A 24,405-nucleotide genomic window follows, 5' to 3' on the forward strand; every position below is an offset into this window, starting at 1 on the left:
TAAAAAAAAAAAAAAAAAAAAAAAAGAAAAGTTTGATGAAACCTTTTTTATTGGTTTTATCCAGAAGTCCTGTGGCTCCTGCCATCAGTGTGTAGGACAGGTGTTATTATTGTTTCCATCTCAGAGCTGAGGATTGGCAACTTAACTGAAGTAACAGAGTTAGTAAGTGGAAAAGCAGAATCTTGAATGTGGGTCTTCTGATTCCAAAAACCTATATTCTTTGTAATATTTTATCAGTCCATTCTCACGCTGCTAATAAAGACATACCCAAGACTGGTTAATTTATAAAGGAAGGCGGTTTAATTGACTCACAGTTCCACAGGGCTGGAGAGGCCTCAGCAACTTACAGTCATGGTAGCAAACAGGCCCTTCTTCACATGATGGCAGGAAGAAGAAAAAATAAGTGCCCAGTGAAGGGAGAAGCCCCTTATAAAACCATCATATCTTGTGAGAACGAATTCACTATCACAAGAACAGGATGGGGGAAACTACCCCCGTGATTCAATTATCTCTACCTGGTCCCTCCCAGGACACGTGGAAATTATGGAAACTACAATTCAAGATGAGATTTAGGTGAGGATACAGCCAAACCATATCAAATATCATTTTTGTTCCCTTATACAAATGACTTGCACATAATTTCTGGAGCTGATTTGAAGATAATAACTCTTTTTATGGAATATGGCAATTCTGAACACATTACTGTTTGCCAGGTCAAAAAGCATTCTCTAGAAGAATGGAGCGAACTTAAAATGACTCTTTAGGGACCCTGGTGGGTGGACCTGCACTGACTGTTGAGCAGAATGATTACCGAAGACTGTTCCTCTCACTAAATACTATTCCAGCTAGAAGAATCCCCGGAGTTGCTGGCCATTTTTTGTTTTGTTTTGTTTTGTTTTGTTTTGACTGCTGAGTCACTGACTCTTGATTATCTTTCTTTTAATTGATGAAATTATAAGGGTAACAGCCAGTAAGAAAAATGAAGGTTGGATTTTGTCAGTAAGTAGTCACCAGGAGTCAAATTCATTCTTATAAAAGCTAACATTTGTACAGCATGTGCTGTGCGCCATGCTTCCTTATAATTTATATGAATTATCTTATTTAATAAGATAATAGTTGTCTGTTTCAATGATGTCAGTGCTATTAACTCCATATTACATGTGATGTCCATATTAACTTGCCCAAGGCCACACTGTAATGATGGTGAAGCTGGGACCTGAACAGGCACTTTGTTCCAGAGTCCTTGCTCTTAGCCACCATGCTAGGATGTCTCTCTATTAGAAGGCTTGTTGTTTGGTAAGTGAGAGTAAGATGTATAATGAGCTTTCTCTCTGGAGAGATTTTTCTTAACTCATTCTGTATGTGGAATATGTGATTTGCAAACTGTGCAACTCAAATAGGTGTTGCCCAAGTAGAAGACACACCATGTTTGAGTGTCTTCCAGGTGAATGGTGTCATAGGCATATACTCCACAAATATCCTGATTTACCCTGTGATTCAGCTAATTCCTCAGGTTGGATCAACCTACCACTTCTGAGTATTATTGTGAGAATGCACTGGTGTCATCTAGTATTTGCATTCCATTAAAGAGAGAGGCTTAGAGCTAAACATCCCTTAGATAAGAGCATGCAGGAGATGATGACTTGGAAAACTTGAAATTAGCTTTGACTTTTAAACTTTTACACATAACAGCAAAATAAACCAAAGAGGAATATTTTTTCTACATCTTCCATGAATTTTTGTTCTCTTGGTAATGAAAACAAAGTCATGGGACAGGGAAACAAAGGATTTGGAGGGCGCACAATTAGTGTGAGGTTTATTTCATCAAGGAAGAAGTAGTTCAGAAGTTCAGCTTCAACTCTCCAGAACTTACGATAAATCTGCGTTCCCATAAAGAAGGATTGCATTCATAAAATTGCACTCAATCTCCTATTATTAGTTCTATACATTAATTTATTGACTTGATAGTTATTCAGCCACTGGGCACCTACCACGTGCGAGACACTTTTCAATGTGCTAATTATTTTCTCATTTATTTTCTATCACTTTTTATTTTTTATTTTTTTTAAGACAGAGTCTTGCTCTGTTACCCAGGCTGGAGTGCAGTGGCGTGATCTTGGCTTACTGCAACCTCCGTCTCCTGGGTTCAAGTGATTCTCCTGCCTCAGCATCCCAAAGAGTAGGACTTACAGGCACCTGCCACCATGCCCAGCTAATTTTTGTATTTTTAGTAGAGATGGGGTTTCACTTGTTGGCCAGGATGGTCTCAAACTTCCGACCTCAGGCATGAGACACCATGCCTGGCCTTCTTTCTGTCTATCACTTTCATGGCTATTTTGACATTCTCCTGGGGATGGAAGACAAGCTGAATGGGGAGTTTATAGCATCAGAATATTGTATTCATTTCTTGATCTCTTTCCTCTCTTCCAGTGTTCACATGCTGCTCGGCTTCTCCAATATGGGTTCACATGCTTGTTTTCTAGCTCTTGGTTCCCTTTCTACACTATTTTGTTTTAATCCAGAAATGCTTACTTCTAGTGAGTATTTCATTGAGAAATTAGGTTTCAACTACAGAAGTGTTGCTGTGACTCCTTTATTGAAGAAATATCCTGCTTTTTCAGACATGGCTCTCTCAAGTTCTACCCAGCACCCTACTTTAATCGTAGGTCCAGGGTAACCAGTATGAACAGTTTAAATTCTAGATTTAAAACTTTTCTAGACATGCTTTGTTTTCTTTCCTGTTTCCTTGTTCTATACCCTCTCCCTTCTTTCCAGGAATTTAGTGCTGGGCTCACTTACGAAATCATGCAGAAGGATAAAGGGGAGGTAGGGCAGAGGGTCTGCCATCTAATGTGGCTCCTACTTCCATTCTCAGAGCAGGACAAAGGGACTGTTCTTGGGTCACAAGAGGCAATTCCAAATGGGACTTTGTCCCAGTTCCACCCTCTAGCTTTCTGGCTTCAACTCTTCTTCCTAGCAGTGTGACTGACTGTTCTTCAGGTTTTGCAAGGGCCCGGCCTGCTCTGGGGTGACATCTCCTGTGCTCATTAATGGTTTGTTTCAGGGGAGTGTGACAGAGCAGCAGCCGAATTTGGTTCTAGAGCAAGTGCCTGAAAAAGACCTCAGGAAATGTTCTCTTTTTCCCTTGCTATGCTTTCATGATTCTTCCAGAGCACATCATTGCCCTTTAAGATACAGTGCAAGTTGAAACCACATACCTCAGTGGATTCATTCCCCAAGTGAACGTAAAGATTTAGATGACATGTCTCACATACCTTTTGAGCAGCCACCCTGGAAATACATTTTTATTTGATCGTTAGGTGTTGCCTGGAGGAGGATTTATGTATAGTAGATACATTTGAAGCTGGATTAAGTCGGCACTGGTTTAAAAAACATCTTTTATATAATAGAAAAATCTAGGCTGGGCACGGTGGCTCATGCCTGTAATCTGAGCACTTTGGGAGACTGAGGCAGGTGGATCACCTGAGGTCGGAAATTTGAGGCAGGTGGCCAGGAGTTCGAGACCAGCCTCGTCAACTTAGTAAAACCTAACCTCTACTAAAAATACAAAAAATTAGCTAGGTTTGGTGGCACACGCCTGTAATCCCAGCTACTTGGGTGGCTGAGGCATGAAAATCATTTGAACCAGGGATGTGGAGGTTGTAGTGGGCTGAGATCGCGCCACTGCATTCCAGCCTGGGTGATGGAATGAGGTGCTGTCTCTAAATAAATAAAATAGAACCAAGTCTGTAAATAAATACATGATTATATTTTCTATTCAAACCTCTCTCTATATTTAATCACAGGCAGTTTTAATGAAGGAGGAAGGATTAACTAGAAACTGTCAGCACCCATCTCTCGGGCCTGGCCTATGGCTTTAGCTTCTCTGGCTGTCCACTCAGTATGGCTGTTCTGAGCCTTCCTTTCCCCACCATTCAAGGTGATCTGGTGTACATTTACCAGCTATCAAGTCCTCTCTCTCTCTCTACTGAGCATCATAGGAGAGCTCTCCAGGTTGCCATGAGCCCTCTGGGAGCTCTCAGGCCTCAACCCAGCGCCCCTCTGCACTGAACACCCCAGTCTTTTCTCTGATGATTCTGCCCATCCTGCAGGAACTTCGCACCTGGGAGGAGGAGCTGACCCGGGCTGCACTGCAGCAGAAGAACCAGGAGGAACTGCTGCGGCGTCGGGAGCAGGAGCTGGCCGAGCGGGAGATTGACATCCTGGAACGGGAGCTCAACATCATTATCCACCAGCTGTGCCAGGAGAAGCCCCGGGTGAAGAAACGCAAGGGCAAGTTCAGGAAGAGCCGGCTGAAGCTCAAGGACGGCAACCGCATCAGCCTTCCTTCCGGTCAGTGGCCAGGGACTGGCTGGGAAGTTGGAGGAGGGCAAGAAGCTGGTGTGGCAGTGGGTTTGTGGGAGCCCGCAACTGAGCTTGGAAACATGACACCTTGGGGCTCAAAATCTAGCCTATTTGAAATGGGCCATTCTGTCCAGTGGAAAGACTGGCGTGCTGTAAATCTACCCCACTCCAGGGAAATTGTTGCATGTGAATGAACACAGAATATAAAGTGAGAACAGCCTGGCAAGGTCCAGGCTGCTAGAAGCCTGGTGGCTCACAGGGGCACATCTCACCTTAGGCAAACCTGGAGAAGGAAGCATGAAGTTGAGGGGGAGCATTCCATGGTGTGCATGTGTGAGACACAAGAAGTGTTGGCTCTGCAAAGTAACTTGTCTCTAAGTTTCTTTTTTTTTTTTTTTTTTTTTTTTTTTTTGAGATGGAGTTTTGCTCTTGCTTCCCAGGCTGGAGTGCAATGGCAATATCTTGGCTCACTACAACCTCCACCTCCTGGGTTCAAGCGATTCTCCTGCCCCAGGTTCCCAAGTGGCTGAGATTGCATGTGTGCGCCACCATGCCTGGCTGATTTTTGTATTTTTAGTAGAGACAGGGTTTCACCATGTTGGCCAGACTGGTCTCGAACTCCTGACCTCAAGTGATCCACCCACGTTGGCCTTCCAAAGTGCCGAGATTACAAGTGTGAGCCACCGTGCCTGATCGAGGTTTCTTTAGTAAGTTCTCTAACTGAGATTAGGTTGAATGTAATAAGAATTTACATGATAAGGTTAAACCAAGAGGCTTAGTATATACGAATTTACATGGTAAGATTTACATGTGGCCTTTCAGACACACACATCAAGTGAATAAAGGTACATTTATTATATTACAGCCTTGGGGAAGATATAAAGAAATATAAAACTAGGAATTAGAATCTTTGTGGTGTGTAATGTATCCATGGAGGGAGCTGAATGCTAAAATGTGTGTTGATGTGGATAAAAATATTCATTGTATTCTAAGTCTATAAGGCCCTAGAAAGCAGGCTTATTAGAAGTGTAAGGAACAAAGAAAGAATGGTCTAATAGGGGCAGGAGCAGATGATGTTAAGCACTAGAATGGTGGCTTAAGTACACATAAAGGAACTCATTCCGTGCAGTTGAGTGAATATGTTCATGAGCTGTGTTTGCTGGTTTCCTTGCTGCACATTTTTTTTTCCTTTTCGGGCAGCATGGAGTCTTTAAGTGCCCCTTGAGCATCTAGCATGTGCCAGCATATTGTTGCATGCTGGGATGCAGATAGAAAAGCTATAGTTCCCACTTGCAGGGAGATCACAGTCTAATGGGGAGATACAGGTGCAAGCAGGCAGCTGTTTAATATACCTCTTCGATAGAAGAGGAGACTGCAACTCAGAAATTCAGAGCTGTAAGTTTTACATTCTTTATGCTGAACCGTAACTTCCTTTGGAATGTGTCAGAATTGGAGCCATTTGTTCCAGCTCCCTCACTGCCCTAGGTTCCCACAACAGCTAGTTGTTGATGCGCTGCTCTGTCTGCACTTAGTGAGGAGAGTCAGTCTCCCTGCTTCGGCCCTTGAGTAAAGAGACCAAATCTATCTGATAATAGACTATGTAAAACCAATCATTTTAAGTTAAGTTTCCTAGAATAATCAACCATATCTCATGAGCTAAAAAGCTATTCTTAGTACATAATTGCTCGATCTATATTCATTATATAGACAGCTTTCTGAAGCTCACTAATGAAGTTCACTTGCACAGTGAATTTTCCATCTTTTCATACATTCCTCTCCCCATGTCCCTTGGGAAAAAGAGATGATTCTAAAAGAGTACATTTCCCAGGTGAACAAAGAGCTTTTCAGGAAACTGGGGCCTGTCCCTCAAGAATGCTGAGGAATGTCAGATTTCTTATATGAATTTGCTTATGGGAAATTTTAATGCATACACGTGTTTGTCTTTCCCCAAGCAGATTTCCAGCACAAGTTCACAGTGCAGGCCTCCCCAACCATGGATAAAAGGAAGAGTCTTATCAACAGCCGCTCCAGTCCTCCTGCAAGTCCCACCATCATTCCTCGTCTTCGAGCCATCCAGTGTGAGACTGTTTCCCAAATTAGCTGGGGCCAGAACACACCAGGGGCACCTGTCCCCTGCTCTGTCCAGCCACCGACTGGTCCAGGCTTGCTCCATCCATAACTTCTGCCACCTCTCCTCGACAATGTGTATATACATGCACATATGTACGCAAACCCTTAGCCCTCCCCCTTGTCTCTCTCCATTAACTTTACTAGTGCCTCCTCTACCTTTTAGTCACATATCAGCAAAGGGATTTGTGGGTACTCATGGGATCTTTAGTGGTTCACAAAGCAATTTAGAGACTGGTTTGTGATGTAGATACAGGTTGCTACCTGGCCTGAGAACACAGCACACTCTTCGCCATATTTGGGGCATCATTGTTTTTCTTTCGTCCATGCTTCCCAAGAAAGGGTTTTGTTTTCAAAGTATAGACCCTAAGGAAACTTGCCAAAGACTTTATAATAGGCCAAATCTGGACCAGTTTTATCTTTGCTGCAGTATTTGCTTAAAAAAATATACTCACGCATACATATAAGTGTATGTGTGTGTGAATGCACACCTATATGTGACTGAATTCATTTCCCTGATTTAAAGTCAGAGAGATTTTATTTAAAAATCTGAGATTTCTACTTTTCCTTTAAAAATGAAATCAAATCAGTGGGTTTCTTTTTTCATGTGGCTGCAGTTGGCTATGGCAGCTTCCATATACTCCATATTTTGCCTCAGCCCCTTCAACTCTTTGTGTTTTGGTAACTATCTCACTTTGCTCATCGATGATATAAGCACAGTCCCTGGGGCATTTGGGTCTCAACCCTTGCTCCCAGGTATTAATGTCAGAAAAATATTCCTCCTCTCTTATCTCTCTTACTCTAGGCCTGTTCCTTCCCCTCTCCTACTCCTGAGTTCCTTTGCCATAACCTTGAACTCCTCATTTTCTCCCCTCTCTGCCCTTTCTTTCCAAGAATTTCTGCATTTCCACACCTTCCTTACCCCTTGTCTTTTTTTCCCCTTCACCTGCCTCCTTATTTGCTCACTATCCAATCCCACCCAACAAAACAAGTTCCTTAAGTCAGATCTGTTTGGAACTCTGGTGTCTGGCTGGCCTAAGCCCTAGCTTTTCATTGGATTTGTGAAAACTGAAGAAGTGTTTCCATCTTTAATACTGTGAGAGAGCAAAATGATTGATGGCTGAGAACTCCATTACTTTCCTGGAAGGTTCCACTTGGGCACAGAGTTTTTGATAAGGTCTGACTTCCCTGCAGCTCCAAATGTGTGTGTGTGTGTCTGGTGGTGTAGAGGCTAGTTTGGGGGAGCCCTGTCTGTCCATTTTCTAGATCCTGTCCAACCCTTGTTATTCACAGTGACACCAGGTGAAAGCAGCAAAACCTGGGGCAGGAGCTCAGTCATCCCAAAGGAGGAAGGGGAGGAGGAGGAGAAGAGGGCTCCAAAGAAGAAGGGGCGGACGTGGGGGCCAGGGACGCTTGGTCAGAAGGAGCTTGCCTCAGGAGATGAAGGGTAAGTGCCAGATGACATGAAATTCTTTCTCACTTGAAGATGGATGCACCATTTAAACATATGATGTGAAATATTTTTTTTCTCTGTCATGTGTTTGAACACTTGCTGAGAAATTACAAGCTTCTTAATCATTACAACAGTTTTTCAACCTCCTTGTTCCCAGAACTTCCTAGGATAGGCATGGAAAACTTTTTCCATAAAGAACCAGATAACACCTATTTTAGGCTTGTGATTCCTATGTCCCTATCCCAACTGTTCAGCTCCACTATTCGAGCACAGAAGCCACCGTAGACATGGGCGATATGTAAATGAATGAGCATGGCTATGTTCCAGTAAAACCTTAGGAAAGCAAGTGGCTGGCAAGGTTTAACCCACCACCTGTAGTTTGCCAACCTCTGAAGGTAGCGAGTAGCCCAAGCATGAACCAAATGTAAAAAGTTTTGCCAGAGTGTTCTGCTTACACTTGGCTCTTCTTTCTTAAAGCATTCATGCAGAAGAAAGAGAAGAAAGAGCAGAAGTTTACAGGACTCTCTTGCCTAGAGGCTCTTCCTGAAGCAGGGGCAGGTAGCCCTGGTAGTGCAGTTGTATATAACTCCAGGGCCGCTAAAACTTCTTTCTGGCCTTACCCCATTACCACACTCCCATATATGACGGCCTCCTCTGGGCAGGGCACAAGGGGGCTGAGAGCTTTGAATGTGCCTATGTTCTCACTTGTGGGCTTGAAGCCTAGGGGTCAGATTCTCCCTTGAGCCTCAGTTCTTCACAGGATATGCACTCATAGTGTAGTAGTGAAGATCTTTGACTCTGGCACCAGACTGCCTGGGCGTAAACCCTGGCGCCACCACATCTAGCTGTGTGATCTTATGTTTTCTAATTTATAAATGGGATAACATTATTACCTGTCTCATGGAGTTGAGGCAAGGATTAAATAAGTTCATCTTTGTGAGTGCAGAGAGGATGAGCTGGCCCATAGTGAGCATATGTAAATATTAGCTGTGATGACACTTACTGCTTCTCATGCAATTTTACATCATACCCAAAGAATGGATGGAACCATTTATACTTCACATTCTGGGTGTTAGAAGCTGGCACAGTATTTCTTGATGTTTCTCTTAAATATGTGCAAGGATAGCCAGTAGTCTCCTGCGTTTTTTAGTGACTTTCTAAAGAGCTTCTCAGGTTGAGTATTAGCCTTACACGTGCCCTGAACCTGCAAATGGCCTTGGTAGTCCTTTAAATACTAAGATTTCATGTCCAAAATCTGTTACTTTCCCATGTCAGATCTGAGCTGAAGGTAAAAATAACACTTTTATTCATAAAGGATTGACTCTCTGAAGCTAGGCTTTGGAAGTCACTAGATACCTTTGAGCAGAAAGTTTAGATATGTAGGGCAAACTACCTCAGCTGTGTAAGACTCCAGCAATGGAATCCTTGGGGGATGGCAGATTCTTCCACTAAGTTTTAAGTGAGAGCTCTCTAGTTTGTCCTTTGAGCCCTAGGCTAGAGTGGGGTTGAGCTGGGTCTGAGAAACTCAGTCACCCTGAGTCTCTTGATATTTCTTGACATTAATGTGATTCCAGATAGAGTTCACAGGGCTGGCTATGGATTTTAACAATTCCTATGGTTCTGCTTCATTTAAAGATTTTTTTTTTTGTCTTGGTAGTAAACTTTATTTCACATTGCAAAATGTTAACTTTGGAATTTTTTTCTTCCTCACAAACTTTTGAAAGAATTAAAAAATACATGACTGACTTTTTTCATGATTCTCAGTTCCCATTGAAGAAATAAAAGTATATTCTACCCAGACTTGAGTGAAGACCTCTTTAATGAAATTTTGAGAACTTCTATATGATAATATTTCTAGTTTTAGTACCTTTTGACTAAAGAAAATATGTGATGACCAAAAGCCATTTTGAATTCAGTAATGTTAAGTGAGTTTTGCATCCTCATTCTTTTAAAAAAAAAATACGTATTTGTCCAAAACATACATACCTGTCTATAGACGGCTTGGATATCTGTGGATTCACAGGCCCCCTGCAACTATGCTGCAGCTGCCCAGGGATCTTTGTCCTGGGCCTGTTGTGGCTTAAACAGGACCATCTTGTTAAGATCCCTTCATGGTGTGGGCTTTGCAGCTGGACAGTGGGAAGGCAGCTGGTGATGTAGTGTGAGTGCAGCCTTGGGTGTTGTGGTGTGGGAGAGGCTGAGCTGAATGTGCCCTCCATTGCCTGCTACTGATTCTCTTTATTCATTGAAGATCCCCTCAGAGGCGTGAGAAAGCTAATGGTTTAAGTACCCCATCAGAATCTCCACATTTCCACTTGGGGTGAGTCTCATCTTCACCCTTCCACCAACTGTCCTGGTAACAGTCTCCCTTCCATTTCCTTGTTCTCACAGCATTCCCCATAGAATCAAGCCTCATTATTGCCAGGGCTGAACTGACTTTTTTGTTTTTGTTTTTGTTGTAAGCAGTACCATTGTGCACCTTGGGAAAATTCCTGTGTTGATCTAATTTTACCTTATTCTTCACTCCACTGACCACTCCAATTAGGATACTCCTGGCACCCTTGGTTTTCGAGAGGCAATATGTGGCTATTTATCCTTTGGTCTTCAGCACTGGTTTTGACTTTACTCGTCTGGATTTTCCTGGATCCAGAGCTGGAAGTGATGTTACAAGAGTCTCAGTTGGAAGCCCCAGGCTGTGGGTTTGGCAGCATGCTTGTCTCTTGCTCTATATTTTGGTTGAAACCAGTGGTGGTTGGGACGTACTTTAATTTGCTGGTATTTCTGATAGTACTCGAAACAATTCCGAGGTCAGGGAAAACGTTGGTCCTTCTGTCTCTCTCAAGATGGCTGGGACTTTGGGGGAAGTGAGCTTTAGTTGAATGATTCTTTCTAGCCTTAAAAAAAGAAAGCCGCTCTGGTCGTAATCCCGATATTTCCAGGGCAACCATAGCCCATAGATTCCTCAGTCCTCCCTTTTACTGTTCTCTAGGGAAAAGACCAGTGCTTCTAGGCCTCTGGTTCCTGCCTCCTACAAGGGGGTTGGCAGGGTGCCCAGGCTGTATCCTCGGAGAGTTACCGGCTTTCCCTATGAGCTGATTACAGGGATTTGAAAGCGAGCTCCTGTCCTCTGTCTCTCCATCCCCAGACAAACCGAGGGCTCTGCTTCAGCACTGTGCACTACCCACATAGGTCTGTCCCACAGTGCACTGGGTTGGCGTGGCTTTGTTGGTTGATTTTTCATTTTGAAAAGGGGATGGCTTTGAAAGTTCGCTAAGCATGCCATAAAGCCTGGAAGGAGAGCCTGAGAAACGCTGTGTGTGGAGTAGCCTGGTCCACCTCTGCTAGCTTGGCTGCCCGGCGCTTGCCTGGCTTCGCAGGTCTTTGCATCACAGTAACTGTAATGCCACAATGTGTTGTGTTCAGTGTCTGCTTTGAGTGCCTCTCCCTTTAGATGCGCTGAGGCAAGACCCCTGCCAGGAGGACCATCCTTGTTCTTTCTGTTTGCCAGCCTGCCCACTAGTTCTTTCTATAGTTCCATAGCAGCATGTGAGGGGGGTGGGTCATGTCATTGCCCTTTCTTCCCTGGAGCATGTACATTTCTGTTTGTGAAGCAGGTGGGCTTGGTAAGAGTCATTGCCTGTATGTACTCCAAAGCTCTTTGGTAGAATGAAGCAGGTAGGGAGCAATGTCTCCATAGACCCATGGAGCTGAGGGTTGAGCAAGGAAGGTAACCAGTTCTAACAGTTTCCTCTTGTCCTCTGATTCAGCCTCAAGTCCCTGGTAGATGGATATAAGCAGTGGTCATCCAGTGCCCCCAACCTGGTGAAGGGCCCGAGGAGTAGCCCGGCCCTGCCAGGGTTCACCAGCCTTATGGAGATGGGTAAGCATGGCTCTTGTCTTGGCTCTCTTCCTGCTCCCTCAGGGTGTTCTTGCCCAAGCTTCTAGGACCACTTAAGGACCCCTAGCACTGCTTCATGGAGGCTGTCTCCCCTTCTACTCAACCTCTGCCCCCCACCCTATCTCTTCTTAGTTTGCTCTTCTCCCATTTCATTGAGTCTTCCCAAATTATCATTTCCTCCTCCTGCTGTCATGGAGTCTGCCCTTGGAGTTCTATCCCAAGGGACCAGTGGTAATCTTCTTAGAGCAATGAAGAAGGGTGAGGCCTTATGTCAGCCATTTACCGTATCTGGGTTTAGTTCCCCAGTGTGGCAAGTCCACAAAGTGGGGGATGGCAGTAAGGACACTGCAGCCTTCCTCCCAGGAAGCTCTTCCCCTGTTGCCCTGTGATGACTCAATGGGGAGGTGCTTCTCCACGCTGTTTCTCAGACAGTGCTGTCTCTGTAGATTTCCAAGGTCATAATACATCACTCAATAGAGTAGGTTGGTTGTCCTGCACTAGGGATTCTAATCCTTTCAGGAGGCTGGTCCTAAGACAACTTGCTAGGCCATTGTTCTAGAAATCCAGAGGCCCTTTTAATTTTAAGGTACGAAAACTTTGGGAATGTTTCTGTTCTAGAATGTTCAGTGTTCTAGAAGCTCATACTGCACTTTGTGTTAAGGGCCCGGTATTAGGGTTCTCCAGAGGGAGAGACCCAATAGGAACCAAAAGGAACTTTATTAGGGAGAATTGGCTCACACAGTTAAAAAGGCCAAGTCCCATGATAGGCCATCGGCAAGCTGGAGAATGGGAAAAGCCTGTAGTGCGGCTCCCAGGGAAGGCAGTAGAGTGGCTCAGTCCCAGTTCAAAAGCCTTAACACCAGGGAAACCAGCAGGGAAACCCCCCCAGTCTGAGGCCTGAGAGCCCTTGAAAGACCTCTGGTACAAGTCTGAGAGTCCAGAGGCTGAAGAACCTGGACTCTATGTCCAAGGGCAGGAGGAGAAAAAGTGCCCCTCTCCAGAAGGTAGAAAGAGAGAGAAGAAGCTAAGCAAGCTCAGCATCCCCCTTTTTCCGCCTGCTTTGTTCTCACCTTGCTGGCAGCCACTTGGGTGGTGCCCACCGACATTGAAGGTGGGTCTTCCTCTCCCTACCCCCTGACTCACTTCTCAGTCTCCCCTGGAAACAGCCTCACAGACACACCCAGCAGCAGTACTTTACCAGCCATGTAGGCATCCCTCAGTCCAGTCAAGTGGATACCCAAGTGACCATCACAGGTCCCTTATGAAAGAAGCAGCCAATTAACGGATCTTCTTTTCTGCTCATAAGGAAATGGGCTCTGGAATGGAGAGTGGTTTCCCTATGCTGGGGGATGGATAAAGCCCTCTTGATTCAGTGTTCACTTCCATGTCCTGCTCATCACACCACTGGACCTTTGTGGCCCTGACACTGAGACAGGAGGCCTGGGTTAGGGGAAAGGACCAGATTCTTATACCTGCCACTTCATTTGCATTTCCTGTTTCTCTCCCACCCCTGTCATCTTCACAGAGGATGAGGACAGTGAAGGCCCAGGGAGTGAAGACAGTCGTCTACAGCATTCACCCAACCAGTCCTACCTCTGTATCCCATTCCCTCGTGGAGAGGATGGGGATGGCCCCTCCAGTGATGGAATCCATGAGGAGCCCACCCCAGTCAACTCGGCCACCAGTACCCCTCAGCTGACACCAACCAACAGCCTCAAGCGGGGTGGTGCTCACCACCGCCGCTGCGAGGTGGCTCTGCTCGGCTGTGGAGCCGTTCTGGCAGCCACAGGGCTAGGGTTTGACTTGCTGGAAGCTGGCAAGTGCCAGCTGCTTCCTGTGGAGGAGCCTGAGCCACCAGCCCGGGAGGAGAAGAAAAGACGGGAGGGTCTTTTTCAGAGGTCCAGCCGTCCTCGTCGGAGCACCAGCCCCCCATCCCGAAAACTCTTCAAGAAGGAAGAACCCATGCTATTGCTAGGAGACCCCTCTGCCTCCCTGACGCTGCTCTCCCTCTCCTCCATCTCCGAGTGCAACTCCACACGCTCCCTGCTGCGCTCCGACAGCGATGAAATCGTCGTGTATGAGATGCCAGTCAGCCCAGTAGAGGCCCCTCCCCTGACCCCGTGTACCCACAACCCCCTGGTCAATGTCCGAGTGGAGCGCTTCAAACAAGATCCTAACCAATCTCTGACTCCCACCCATGTCACCCTCACCGCCCCCTCGCAGCCCAGCAGTCACCGGCGGACTCCTTCTGATGGGGCCCTTAAGCCAGTGGCCCTCCTAGCCAGCAGGAGCCCCTCCAGCAATGGGTTGAGCCCCAGTCCTGGAGCAGGTGAGAATTCTTCCTCTTTTCTCTTTCTTCTCTTTGTACTTCTCCGTTTGCAGGCCTCATTTTCTCTTTCCACCTCTGGATTTGAGTGAACATCTTTCCTCCTCTTACTCAGCCAATTAAGAAATGCGGTTTTGGGATCAGGGAGGTGGCCAGGGCTGGCTGTCTTCTCTCTGACCTGTGCTTCAGGGGGTCTTCCCTGAGGATTGAGAGAAGACAGGCAGGAAGAATCAGAAGACCTGGGACTCCTTTGGAATGTCCAGGCCCTGAGTCTTAGGGTAGGGTAGTGTTTTCAGGGCACAGGAAGGGCAGGAGTCTAGTTTTTCCCTGAGGAGGATGATGCATTTACCAGGAAGGAATCTTGCACTGTAGTTGGGAAGGGTTATGTTCTGCCACATAGCTGGGATTTTGCCTCTCATTATAGCATTAGTTCACACACTCAGAAGGCAGGCTTCCACCTATTCATCACACCTTTCAGCACTCACCCCTGACTCATACCTTCCTCTTCAGGTTTGGAGATGTGTCCAGGTAAATTGCTATTCCTGTAAATATGCCTGTCCTCTCCACTTGAGACCTGACACCTGGGCACACACACTCATCCCTGGTCTTTCTTGTCACCATCTCTTGCTCCCTGGGAGACCTAAGTCTGTCTTGGAAACAGCCTCTAATCCAGTAGGGAAAGAGGGGATAATAGTATCCTTTCAATGAGATTTAAGTGTTAACAACAATTGTATTTAACCATTGGTATGACCTGCCCTCCTGTTCTTTGGTTATGCTCAGATATGTGACCTCTTTGGGAACAGAAACCCTCCGTGACTCACCTTTGGACTTCTGATACCTAGCTCCGTTCCCGTCACATGTTTATACCATGAATGAACAAAGAGATGATCCCTTAAGTCAGGGGTCAGCAAGCTTTTTTTGGTGAAGGTCCAGACAGTAAATATTTTAGGCTTTGGAGGCCATACAGGTTCTGTTGTAACTACTCAACAATGCTGCTGTAGTGGGAAAGCAGACACTGGATGTGGCTGTGTTTCAATACAATTTTATTGTTTTCATTTTTTTCAAACAAAGTCTCACTCTGTCACCCAGGCTGGAGTGCAGTGGCATGATCACAGCTCACTGTAGCCTTGACCTCCTGGGCTCAAGCATCCTCTTGCTTCAGCCTCCCAAGTAGCTGGGACTACAGGCATGCATCACCATGCCCAGCTAATTTTGCAAAAAATGTTTGTAGAGATGGAGTTTCACCATGTTGCCCAAGCTGGTCTTGAACTCATGGGCGTAAGTGATCCTCCTGCCTTGGCCTCCCAAAGTGCTAGGATTAGAGGCATGTGCCACTATACCCCATCTAAAACTTCATTTATAAACACAGGTGGCCAGCTTGTGTGTCATTTGCCAACATCTGCCTTAAGTTATTTCATTACAGATATCCTATTGTATCCTATTATTCTTACCAGACATAGGGATCCGGGCCTTCTTTTGTGACACATGACACTATTGTGTCCCCAGTACCTCCCAGCCCACTGCATGGCACATAGTAGATGCTCCACAAATCTTTGCTGATTCATGTTCTCCTGAGCGCATAGGGATTTGGTAGTGCTGTGGGGGAGTAGTGGATAGCTAGCCTGAAAATATGGTGCATCTTCTGATGCCTCTCCTTTTGCCTTTTTTTGACCAGGAATGTTGAAAACTCCCAGTCCCAGCCGAGACCCAGGTGAATTCCCCCGTCTCCCTGACCCCAATGTGGTCTTCCCCCCAACCCCAAGGCGCTGGAACACTCAGCAGGACTCTACCTTGGAGAGACCCAAGACTCTGGAGTTTCTGCCTCGGCCGCGCCCTTCTGCCAACCGGCAACGGCTGGACCCTTGGTGGTTTGTGTCCCCCAGCCACGCCCGCAGCACCTCCCCAGCCAACAGCTCCAGCACAGAGACGCCCAGCAACCTGGACTCCTGCTTTGCTAGCAGTAGCAGCACTGTGGAGGAGCGGCCTGGACTTCCAGCCCTGCTCCCGTTCCAGGCGGGGCCACTGCCCCCTGCCGAGCGGACGCTCCTGGACCTGGACGCAGAGGGGCAGAGTCAGGACAGCACTGTGCCGCTATGCAGAGCAGAACTGAACACACACAGGCCTGCCCCTTACGAGATCCAGCAGGAGTTCTGGTCTTAGCATGAAAAGGATCAGGGTGGGCAAGGGGGACAGCCGGAGGAGACGGGGGGAGCTGGCGGGCATAGCCCTTTCTCAGTGTTGGACCCCCTGAGATCCAGCCCTACTTCTTGCACTGATAATGCACTTTGAAGATGGAAGGGACAGGGCCACTTCAGAGGGTCTCCTGCCCTGCAGGGTCTTTCTGCCCATGTCCACTGGAGGGGCTGTGGCCATCAGTTCTGGCTGTGTAGGGGAGGGAGGGGTGCATGCATGTCCCCCACCCTCCACAGTCTTCCTTGCCTTTAGAGTGACCCTGCAGAGTCACTCAGCCAAATCTGTCTGCTGCTCCCTCTCCTCAGCCAGTTGGGTGTGCAAAGAGCTGTCCTGGGGTCCCTTTGTTAGCCCTGAGTTTGGCTTCCCAAACACCAGTATTGAATGTTCTGTGATTGATTTTGCTCCTCCTCCGCTCTCCCCCAACACCCGGCTATCGGAATCTGGCTTGGTTCGAGATGGGAGCTTTTCTGTGTCCTAAGCCTTTTCATGCTAGCAGGAAGACTGAAAGCGAGGTGGCCCAGTGTGGGGTCATAGGGCTTGACAGACCTGGCACTACATATCTTCATTTCAGGTGCCCCACCTATTTATGTGAGCCCACAGGTGGAAAGGGGAACTGCCCCAGTGAGAACAGGGGCATGGGGGTGTTGGGAAAAATACAGTGAAGTTGCAGTGAAAAGGTTAATGGAGCATGTCCTTATTCTTTTTGGAAACACTCGAAAGGCAAACCAGCAACTGTTGAAGGTACCCATTTACCTGCTTGGGGTCAGGACCTGGTCAGACCAGGTTCAGATGCAATCATATGCTCATCCCAGGACTAGTTTCTTGGGGGACTCACTCACTGGTGCCAGTTCTAAGTCAGAGACAAAATTCCTGTTCCTTTTTTTGTCTAAACTATGTGTTATTCCCTTCCTTTGGTCTTCACTCTAATCCCTGGAGTTGTGGGCTTTCGGTTATGTGTTTGGTTAGTAGATATCACGCAGTGCCCCAGAATAACATACGAAGGTGGGCCCTGGGCACTGAGAGTTGGGAATTCACTCTCAATTGGGCCGTCCATGTTGTGATGCCCTTGAAGTGAAATGGAGCCAGCAGGAGTACCTTCTGTAAATGCATGTGGCAAAGTGCTATTTATAGGGTGCCCAGGGAGCCACTGATATACAATCACCTCTAGGTCCCTCATACTGGAAACTGACCAAGGCCTGTGCTGGGCTCTGGACACGAGCTGGGTAGGAAGGATAGCAGAAGACAACCCTGACCTTTCTGGAAGTTGTTTCCTTAACTTGAAAGTTGAGCTTCCTCTAAAGCTTTCTCACGGACGTCCTCACCATGCCACTACTCTGAGGCCTCTTGTGTTACGTATGAACAGTCGTTTTTATGTGGAAATGATGACTTGATTGGGAGTAGAGTCTCAAGGTCATTCCCGTCTTCCCTGGAGACTCTCTGAATGCTGCTCCACTGTCTTTTGTCTTGGAGTATTTCTCTGGCAACGTTGGAGGTCACTCAGCAGGTTCCTTGCATTTGCTGCCTGGATGTGCAGCTGGCAACTGTGATGAATTGGTCGCTGCGCTTTCTCTATAACGAGGAGAGATGTCCTGCCTTGGGGTTGATGAAAGGGGTGACCTTGGTTTTCATTGTTCCTTGCTTTATGAGCCCATTAGCACTTTGGTTCAAGGGGCCCACCAAGTCTTGGACGGGGAGGCGCTACTGGTTTTGTTGGCCAAGGTTTTGTTACCGCTTCTCCTCTCTGTCCTTCTCTTTGTTCAGTGAAACCAAGATGCAAAGGATTGTTTTTTGCCCCCATTCTCCTACTCCTGGGCTAGGAGGGAAAAATGTGAATTTTACCAGAAGTTCTAGCCCACCTAGTGATCCTTCTTAAGTCTTGATGGGGAGAAGAACATAAAAAGTCTGTTCTGTGCCCTCCTTCCCCTGGGCCCTCCATAACCCCAGTCTAAGCCACGGACACATCTGTGTATACTAGGCTCCACTAAATAGCCCTCTTGCGGCCCTCCAAACCATGCTGGCTGTACACAGTGCTTTATGGTCTGAGGCAGAGATTTTTCCTTTGCTCATTTTTAACTTTTGCCATTGTGTTAGGTTGCAGCCATCTTTCCTGGAAAGATGTAGGTAACTGATGTAGTGTAGATTGAATGATGGCCACCCGCCATCGAGTGAGAGGTTGAATGCCATCCTTACTTGTCCACTGTGGGGAAAGACAAAGGAAGGCTGGGCCTTTGCTAAGGAAATAATTGTACCTGAAAGAAGCAAAAGCAGGGTTATCTAACGATGCTGCTGTGAGCATCCACGAAGAGGAAACAGTTACCATCTCGCAACTCCTACACACCTGGCCTCTGATGTGCCCCTGACTGCCACCCTCTCTCTGTGGGGCAAGGCTGGAGACAGGCTGAGGATCTGTATAGCAGCAGGTCTCAGTGGCTTTCTACTCACTAGGGTTCCCATGCTCTGTGGTCCTTGTCAGGAGCAGGCCCTGGAGCTGTGGATGAAGCCACTTGAGTGGCAGTAGCTGGCCCTGGCTTCTCCTGCCTTCCCTTTGCACAAAGACATATTCCTTCTGCTCTTGGAAGGTGCTCACTACCTGGAAGATGGTGATAGGAACAGATACTGCTCTCTGCCCCTGCTCCTTGGATCCTTCAGCTCCTACCACTGATTCGGATTATCCCCTGGGGACCCCCTTGGGGATCCAGACTGCTGCCAGGAGGTTGAGTAGATACCTCAGTTATCTGGATGTTATTTCTGAGAGGCTTTGGTGGATACCCTTCACTTGGCATCCTGTGGCATCCCTAGGGTCTTCTGGTAACAATAATAGCAACAATGGTATCTTACATTTGGGACAACTCAGAATAGTGCTAACTTTTCCTCCTGACCTTTGCAAAATGACATCATTTTCCCTGTACATTTGATACACTTGCTAGTAGAGAAGCAGAAATGCTTAAAGATGAAAATTCAAGTGAAGAGAAATTAAAAAGTGGCTTGGACTAATTGCTGAGTGGGGCCACCGGGCTCTGAGAACTGAACAGGTTGGCTGCATTCCCCATTCTGCTTTTGCTGTGTGGCCATAGGCTTGTCTCTTTAGCCCCTCTCAGATTTCCTTCCTTTAAAAGCAGTCATCACATGCTTCCCTCTCAAGGGCGTTGGGTGTATGTATCAGAGAAGGTCAGTGAAGCACCGCAGCTCCTTGCCAGCTCCTAGAGGGAGCTTGCTTCATCTCTACAGGGTGAGTTGCTGAAGTTGAGACCTTTGCCTGGAGGGAACTTGCCTTTTGTCCTTTGGCTTCTAGAAGAGGAGTGATTTGGAGGTGGCTGAGCATGACTAATGGGGGCCCATCAGGCCCATACCCTTCTGCTGCATTTATGTAGCACCTGGTGTTGACAAGCATTCCTCCTGATTCCCCCACTTAACTTGTCGGACACAGTCTGCCAATGTCATCCTCACCATTTGTGTCTTACAGAGAAGGAAATGGGAGAGGAAGGTTGGTAGCAATGTCAGAGTGACAGTTGGCTGTCTCTGATTTCTTGGGGTCATCAGTCTGATTTGTTTAGAGCCTGGAATCATCCCAATTCCTGGAAGAATCTTTGGAAAAGTGTCCCCTTGTCCTTAGGGACATATGTCATGGTCACTAAGACCCCTTTCCCTCAGGCTGCTGTTGCTCAGAGACACAATGAGCAACATCTAGATGTCCTAGATACCCCTAGGACATCTAGACCTGACTTTTCAGGAACTGTTTTGCCTCTGTGGTCTCCGCATTGGAGTCCTCCCTGCCTTCTCCTTCCCCTGTGTGAAGGAAACACCTCCCTAACCATCCTAACTCATCCAGCTCACTTTTAACAAAGCAAAGAGCAGAGGGCACTGAAGACTGGATGGTTGTGAAGGCACACCTTGGGTTGGAAACCGTGCTGGCAGGAACCTGGTGATTAGAGCTGCCTGCTTCCTGGGTGTGTGAATTTGCACATCTTTTTCCCTCTCTGGGCTTTAAAAGCCTTCTGTGAGCTGGGGACGATACTATCTACTTTCCCTCCCGAAGCCCTTCTAACTTTAAAATGTATGGTCCTGGAGCTCTGAGACCTGCACAGAAACTGCAGCCTTGCTAGATGGCTTCCCTTGTGCAGAGAAGTGTGCGTGTGTATGAAATATATGTACAGTTTTATGTTAAAAACCGTCGAATATCAGCTGTTTCGTATGGATTAACCTAAGGTACCTGCCTCTCTCTTTGGCTTTAGGTCTGAGAATGACTTGTCTTTGTCAAGGTATGCTATTGTTAGAAACACATTACCAAATGCATCTCTTCTTTCAGATCAGCATATTCCTAGACTAGGAATTCATATTAATGAAAATTCACATATGAAAGGAAAACCCATTGCTATTTCTGGGGAGGACCTCAGTCCTGGGCTTTCCCCTGATATTGCTACCTGGATGGCAGGAGGAGGAAGTGGAAATCCTGCTGATTAAGGCTAAGTAACAGGGTTTAGGTGCCTAATTAGCATGACCCAGCCCGGGACTTCCAGTTGGCTATGCAGGCCAGGTGAGTCTCTTACGGACTTCCTCTCAGACTGCTGTTTCTCATTTTGTCCTGATGAGATATTGATGGTCATGTCCACACCCTTCCTCATCCTTTTCCCTTCTTGGGCCCTAAAACTACCTTGGCCTCTCTAGGCTGTTCAGGGAATCCTGGCTTGCGCGGCAGCATGTTGGGCTCACTCTGTGATCAGCAGCCAGTAGGACTGGTCCTTCCTGATTCTTACTGCCTGTGGTTCCCCAACCCCTGCAAGCCTGCTTTGGGCCTTGAGCTGGAAAGAGAAGAGCCCTGGGGGCCAGCTGGTTCTGGGAGCTGAGCTTTTCCACACCTCTTTGTTAACCCTTGGAAACAGACCCGCCTTTCCCCGACCCATCTTCCTACCTGTCTTGTCTGACCTGCCCTCCTTGAAGGCACTCACCACCTAGTTTTACTAGGCTGATTGGCAGGTGTGGACATGATAGGTGTCTAACTAGTTAGGTGTCTCAGGATGGGACACCAGAATACAATTCCAGGTGTGCACAGACAGGCCTCTGCTAGTGGGACATGTAGGGTAGGTGTGTGGGCATTCTGAACCCAATGGTCAGAGTAGCCACAAGCGGAGCCCTGGGGAGCGAAGGTCCCAGGGACATGGTGTTCCTTGCCCTGCGCTCACAAAGTCCAAGGCTAGGTTTCTGAAGTAGTATGCCGCCGTTCCTGAGATCCTTCACACCTGGACACGTACCCAGACAAAGCCTGACTGAAAATTTTGATACTGCATTCATCATGGAATTTTTCAATAACTCTGATTTTTTTAAAAAAATTGCATTGCAATATGGTTTATCATGATTACTGAAGTTCTTTTTCTTTTTTTGGTGCCCCCTTACATTTTGCACCAAAGGCGAGGGCCTCACTCTACTCTAGACGCAGTTCTGCCTGCCCCTCACCTGGACCTGTGAGAGGGACTTAAGTACCACTGTGAAATAGGTTTCATGTTTTGTTCTTACCCTTCCCCTCAAGTCCTGAGTGAGACAGCAGCTCTCTGGGAGTGCTTGAGTTTAAATAGGAGTGTAGACTTATAGCAGAGTTTTTAACTTTGGATCTACACCTGGGTGTGACATTTCCTTGGTGTTCTCTGCCTGCCTTTCCAGCTCTTTGCAGCCCTGAGGACACTTGTGGGAGTGTGTGCGCTCTGCAGAGAAAGGAAGTGATTAGGGCAGAGAGGCCCCTTTAGATTCTCATCTTAAACCTCTTTGGAACATCTTTGAATTCTAGGAGAAGTGAATAAACTTCATTCATTCTCTCTTCCAGATTTCAGAAGAGACTGAAGCAAATGGAGGCTTTTTCACTCCCTGGCATGCCAGGAGCCACTCTCCCTAGCTCTGTGCCTACACAATGAGTCTTCAGAATTTGGCTCGTCACATCCTCTGCTAGTATCATTTCCACCACCCTCATCATCCTCTGTCATCTTTATTTCATCCTCATCATTTCTCTCTACCTCCAGTTCAGAAGCCATGCTGGCTGTAGCTCTTTTCTTCATCACCATCAGAGTGAGGCATAGATGTATCCCGGCCTAGGTATGGAGACTAGTAATAAATGATAAGAAATAATTAAACTTTTTCCACGTGGGGAGTGTTATTCTAGCAATTCATATATATATATATATAATTTTTGACTCCTTACAATAATTCTGGGAGATGGATTTACCCCCATCTAAGGATGTGGAAACCGAGGCTCTGATAGTTGTGTGATTTGCCCAGGGTCACACAGCAAGGAAGCAAGTTGCTGATCTGCTTTGTTCCAAAGCCATCTCTGTTTTTCCTCTGAGCACATTTCTAAGCCACTGCTAAGGCGCTCTGAGATAAAGTTGGCCTAGCTCAGGTCCACCTAGGTTTTGAGATTGCCCTTTGCCCAAGGAGGAATTGTGTCCTTGGCTCGCCTGTCATCTGCCTGTGATTGGACTTGCACCCAGGCTGGAGTGCAGGTCTCAGCTGACATCCTCGATGCTGCTGGCTGCCTTCCTCTCCCTGTTGCCTCTCCAGTGACTCCAGGGGTTTGAAGCACACGGGAGTTGGACATACCAATTCTGTAGCTCTTCTCCAAACACCACTGAAGGCTGTGAGCCTCTCTCCTGTTTCCAGCCCGCAGGTGCCCCACTGTGGCTCTTCATTCCAGCTTCTCACTTTTCTCCTAGTCTCTTGAGCTTGGAAGCCTTACTGTAGCTCGTGTCTCCTCCCTGGGCGTTTGAAGTCAGGCTTTTGCCTTTCTGGCACATTGAGCCACATGCCCTTGATAACCAGTTGTGGCAAAGAAGGGAGGTGATGAACTTGCTCATTTTCTTGTCTGATTTCCCTCACCTCACTTCTTATCCTGCACATTGACTCACAACCACTCCCCCACCCCCGACCCCCAGATATCTTATAGTCTAAGGCAATCTTTTAGAGGATTAAGGAAGGGAGTTGGAGATGGGTTTTACTTAGTTCACAGAAAAGCTTTCTTTGGGATTTTCCTCCCCCTTAGGGCTTTTAAGTCTAGGTGAAGTGAAAGTTCACGTAGGTGTTTGTTTGGTTCCTCTGTAATTAGCTACGAGTTTTTATCCCTAGACCTCCTCTGCTCCAGTGTCTTGCCCACGTATCCTGCCCCGTGTCCTTGAATTCCCATTTTGCTTTGGGATTTAAGTTATTGTATGTTGTCAACAATATTTAAAGATGAAAAAGTCCTGAAGGAAACTTATCAGATTCTTTCCTTTGGCTTTTTTTTTTTTTTCTTTCACGGTACTGTAAATTGTTAACTAGGGATGCCAAGCAGGCTTGGTCCAGTGGCTAAACCTCTTATTGTATTACAGTGTAATGCCGATCTCAGCCTGGTCCCAATGCCAGAGCACACAGAGACTTGAATAAAACTGTTATAACGATTACTTCTGGTTTGCTGTGGTTCTTCATAAACTCATCCTTTTCGCTCTCTTTCTTTGCTTCTTTCTTTTTCCTTCCCTCCCTCCCTTCTTTCCTTCCTTCCTTCCTTTTCTCCCTCTGTCCCTCCCTCTTTCTTTTCTTTCACTCTTATTGCCCAGGCTGGAGTGTGGTGGCACGGCCTCGACTCGCTGCAACCTCTGCCTCCCGGGTTCCAGCAATTCTCCTGCCTCAGCCTCCCGAGTAGCTGGGATTACAGGCACTTGTCACCACACCTGGCTAATGTTTTGTTTTTTTTTTTAGTAGAGACAGGGTGCCATCATGTTGGCCAGGCTTGTCTTGAACTCCTGACCTCAGATGATCCACCTGCATTGGCCTCCCAAAGTGCTGGGATTACAGGCATGAACCACTGTGCCCGGCTGTTTTTATCTTTTCTTTTTTTCAGAGACAGGGTCTTGCTATATAGCCCAGGCTGGAGTGCAGTGACTGTTCATTGGCACGATCCCACTGGTGGTCAGCATGGGAGTTTTTTGACTTGCTCTGTTTCTGACCTGGGCCGCTTCACCCCTCCTTAGGCAACCTGGTAGTCCCCTGCTCCTGGGAGGTCACCATATTGATACTGAACTTGGT

General features: G+C 46.9%; 1 protein-coding gene across 1 annotated transcript in view; it reads left to right on the top strand.

Annotated features, from left to right (window-relative positions):
* Window positions 1–23,783, top strand: part of MAP3K9 (mitogen-activated protein kinase kinase kinase 9) — an 86,150-nt gene extending 62,367 nt beyond the window's left edge. Inside the window, 7 exon segments of the mRNA XM_032245737.1 lie at window positions 4,113–4,353; window positions 6,321–6,481; window positions 6,483–6,588; window positions 7,786–7,939; window positions 11,713–11,825; window positions 13,369–14,172; window positions 15,845–23,783. Of these exon segments, the coding sequence (XP_032101628.1) occupies window positions 4,113–4,353; window positions 6,321–6,481; window positions 6,483–6,588; window positions 7,786–7,939; window positions 11,713–11,825; window positions 13,369–14,172; window positions 15,845–16,329 (2,064 nt within the window). The 3' untranslated portion in view covers window positions 16,330–23,783.
* Window positions 23,784–24,405: the final 622 nt, after the last annotated feature.

The sequence above is a fragment of the Sapajus apella genome, unplaced genomic scaffold (assembly GCF_009761245.1).
Source record: "Sapajus apella isolate SASKATOON/1434 unplaced genomic scaffold, GSC_monkey_1.0 scaffold59, whole genome shotgun sequence".
Taxonomy (NCBI): domain Eukaryota; kingdom Metazoa; phylum Chordata; class Mammalia; order Primates; family Cebidae; genus Sapajus; species Sapajus apella.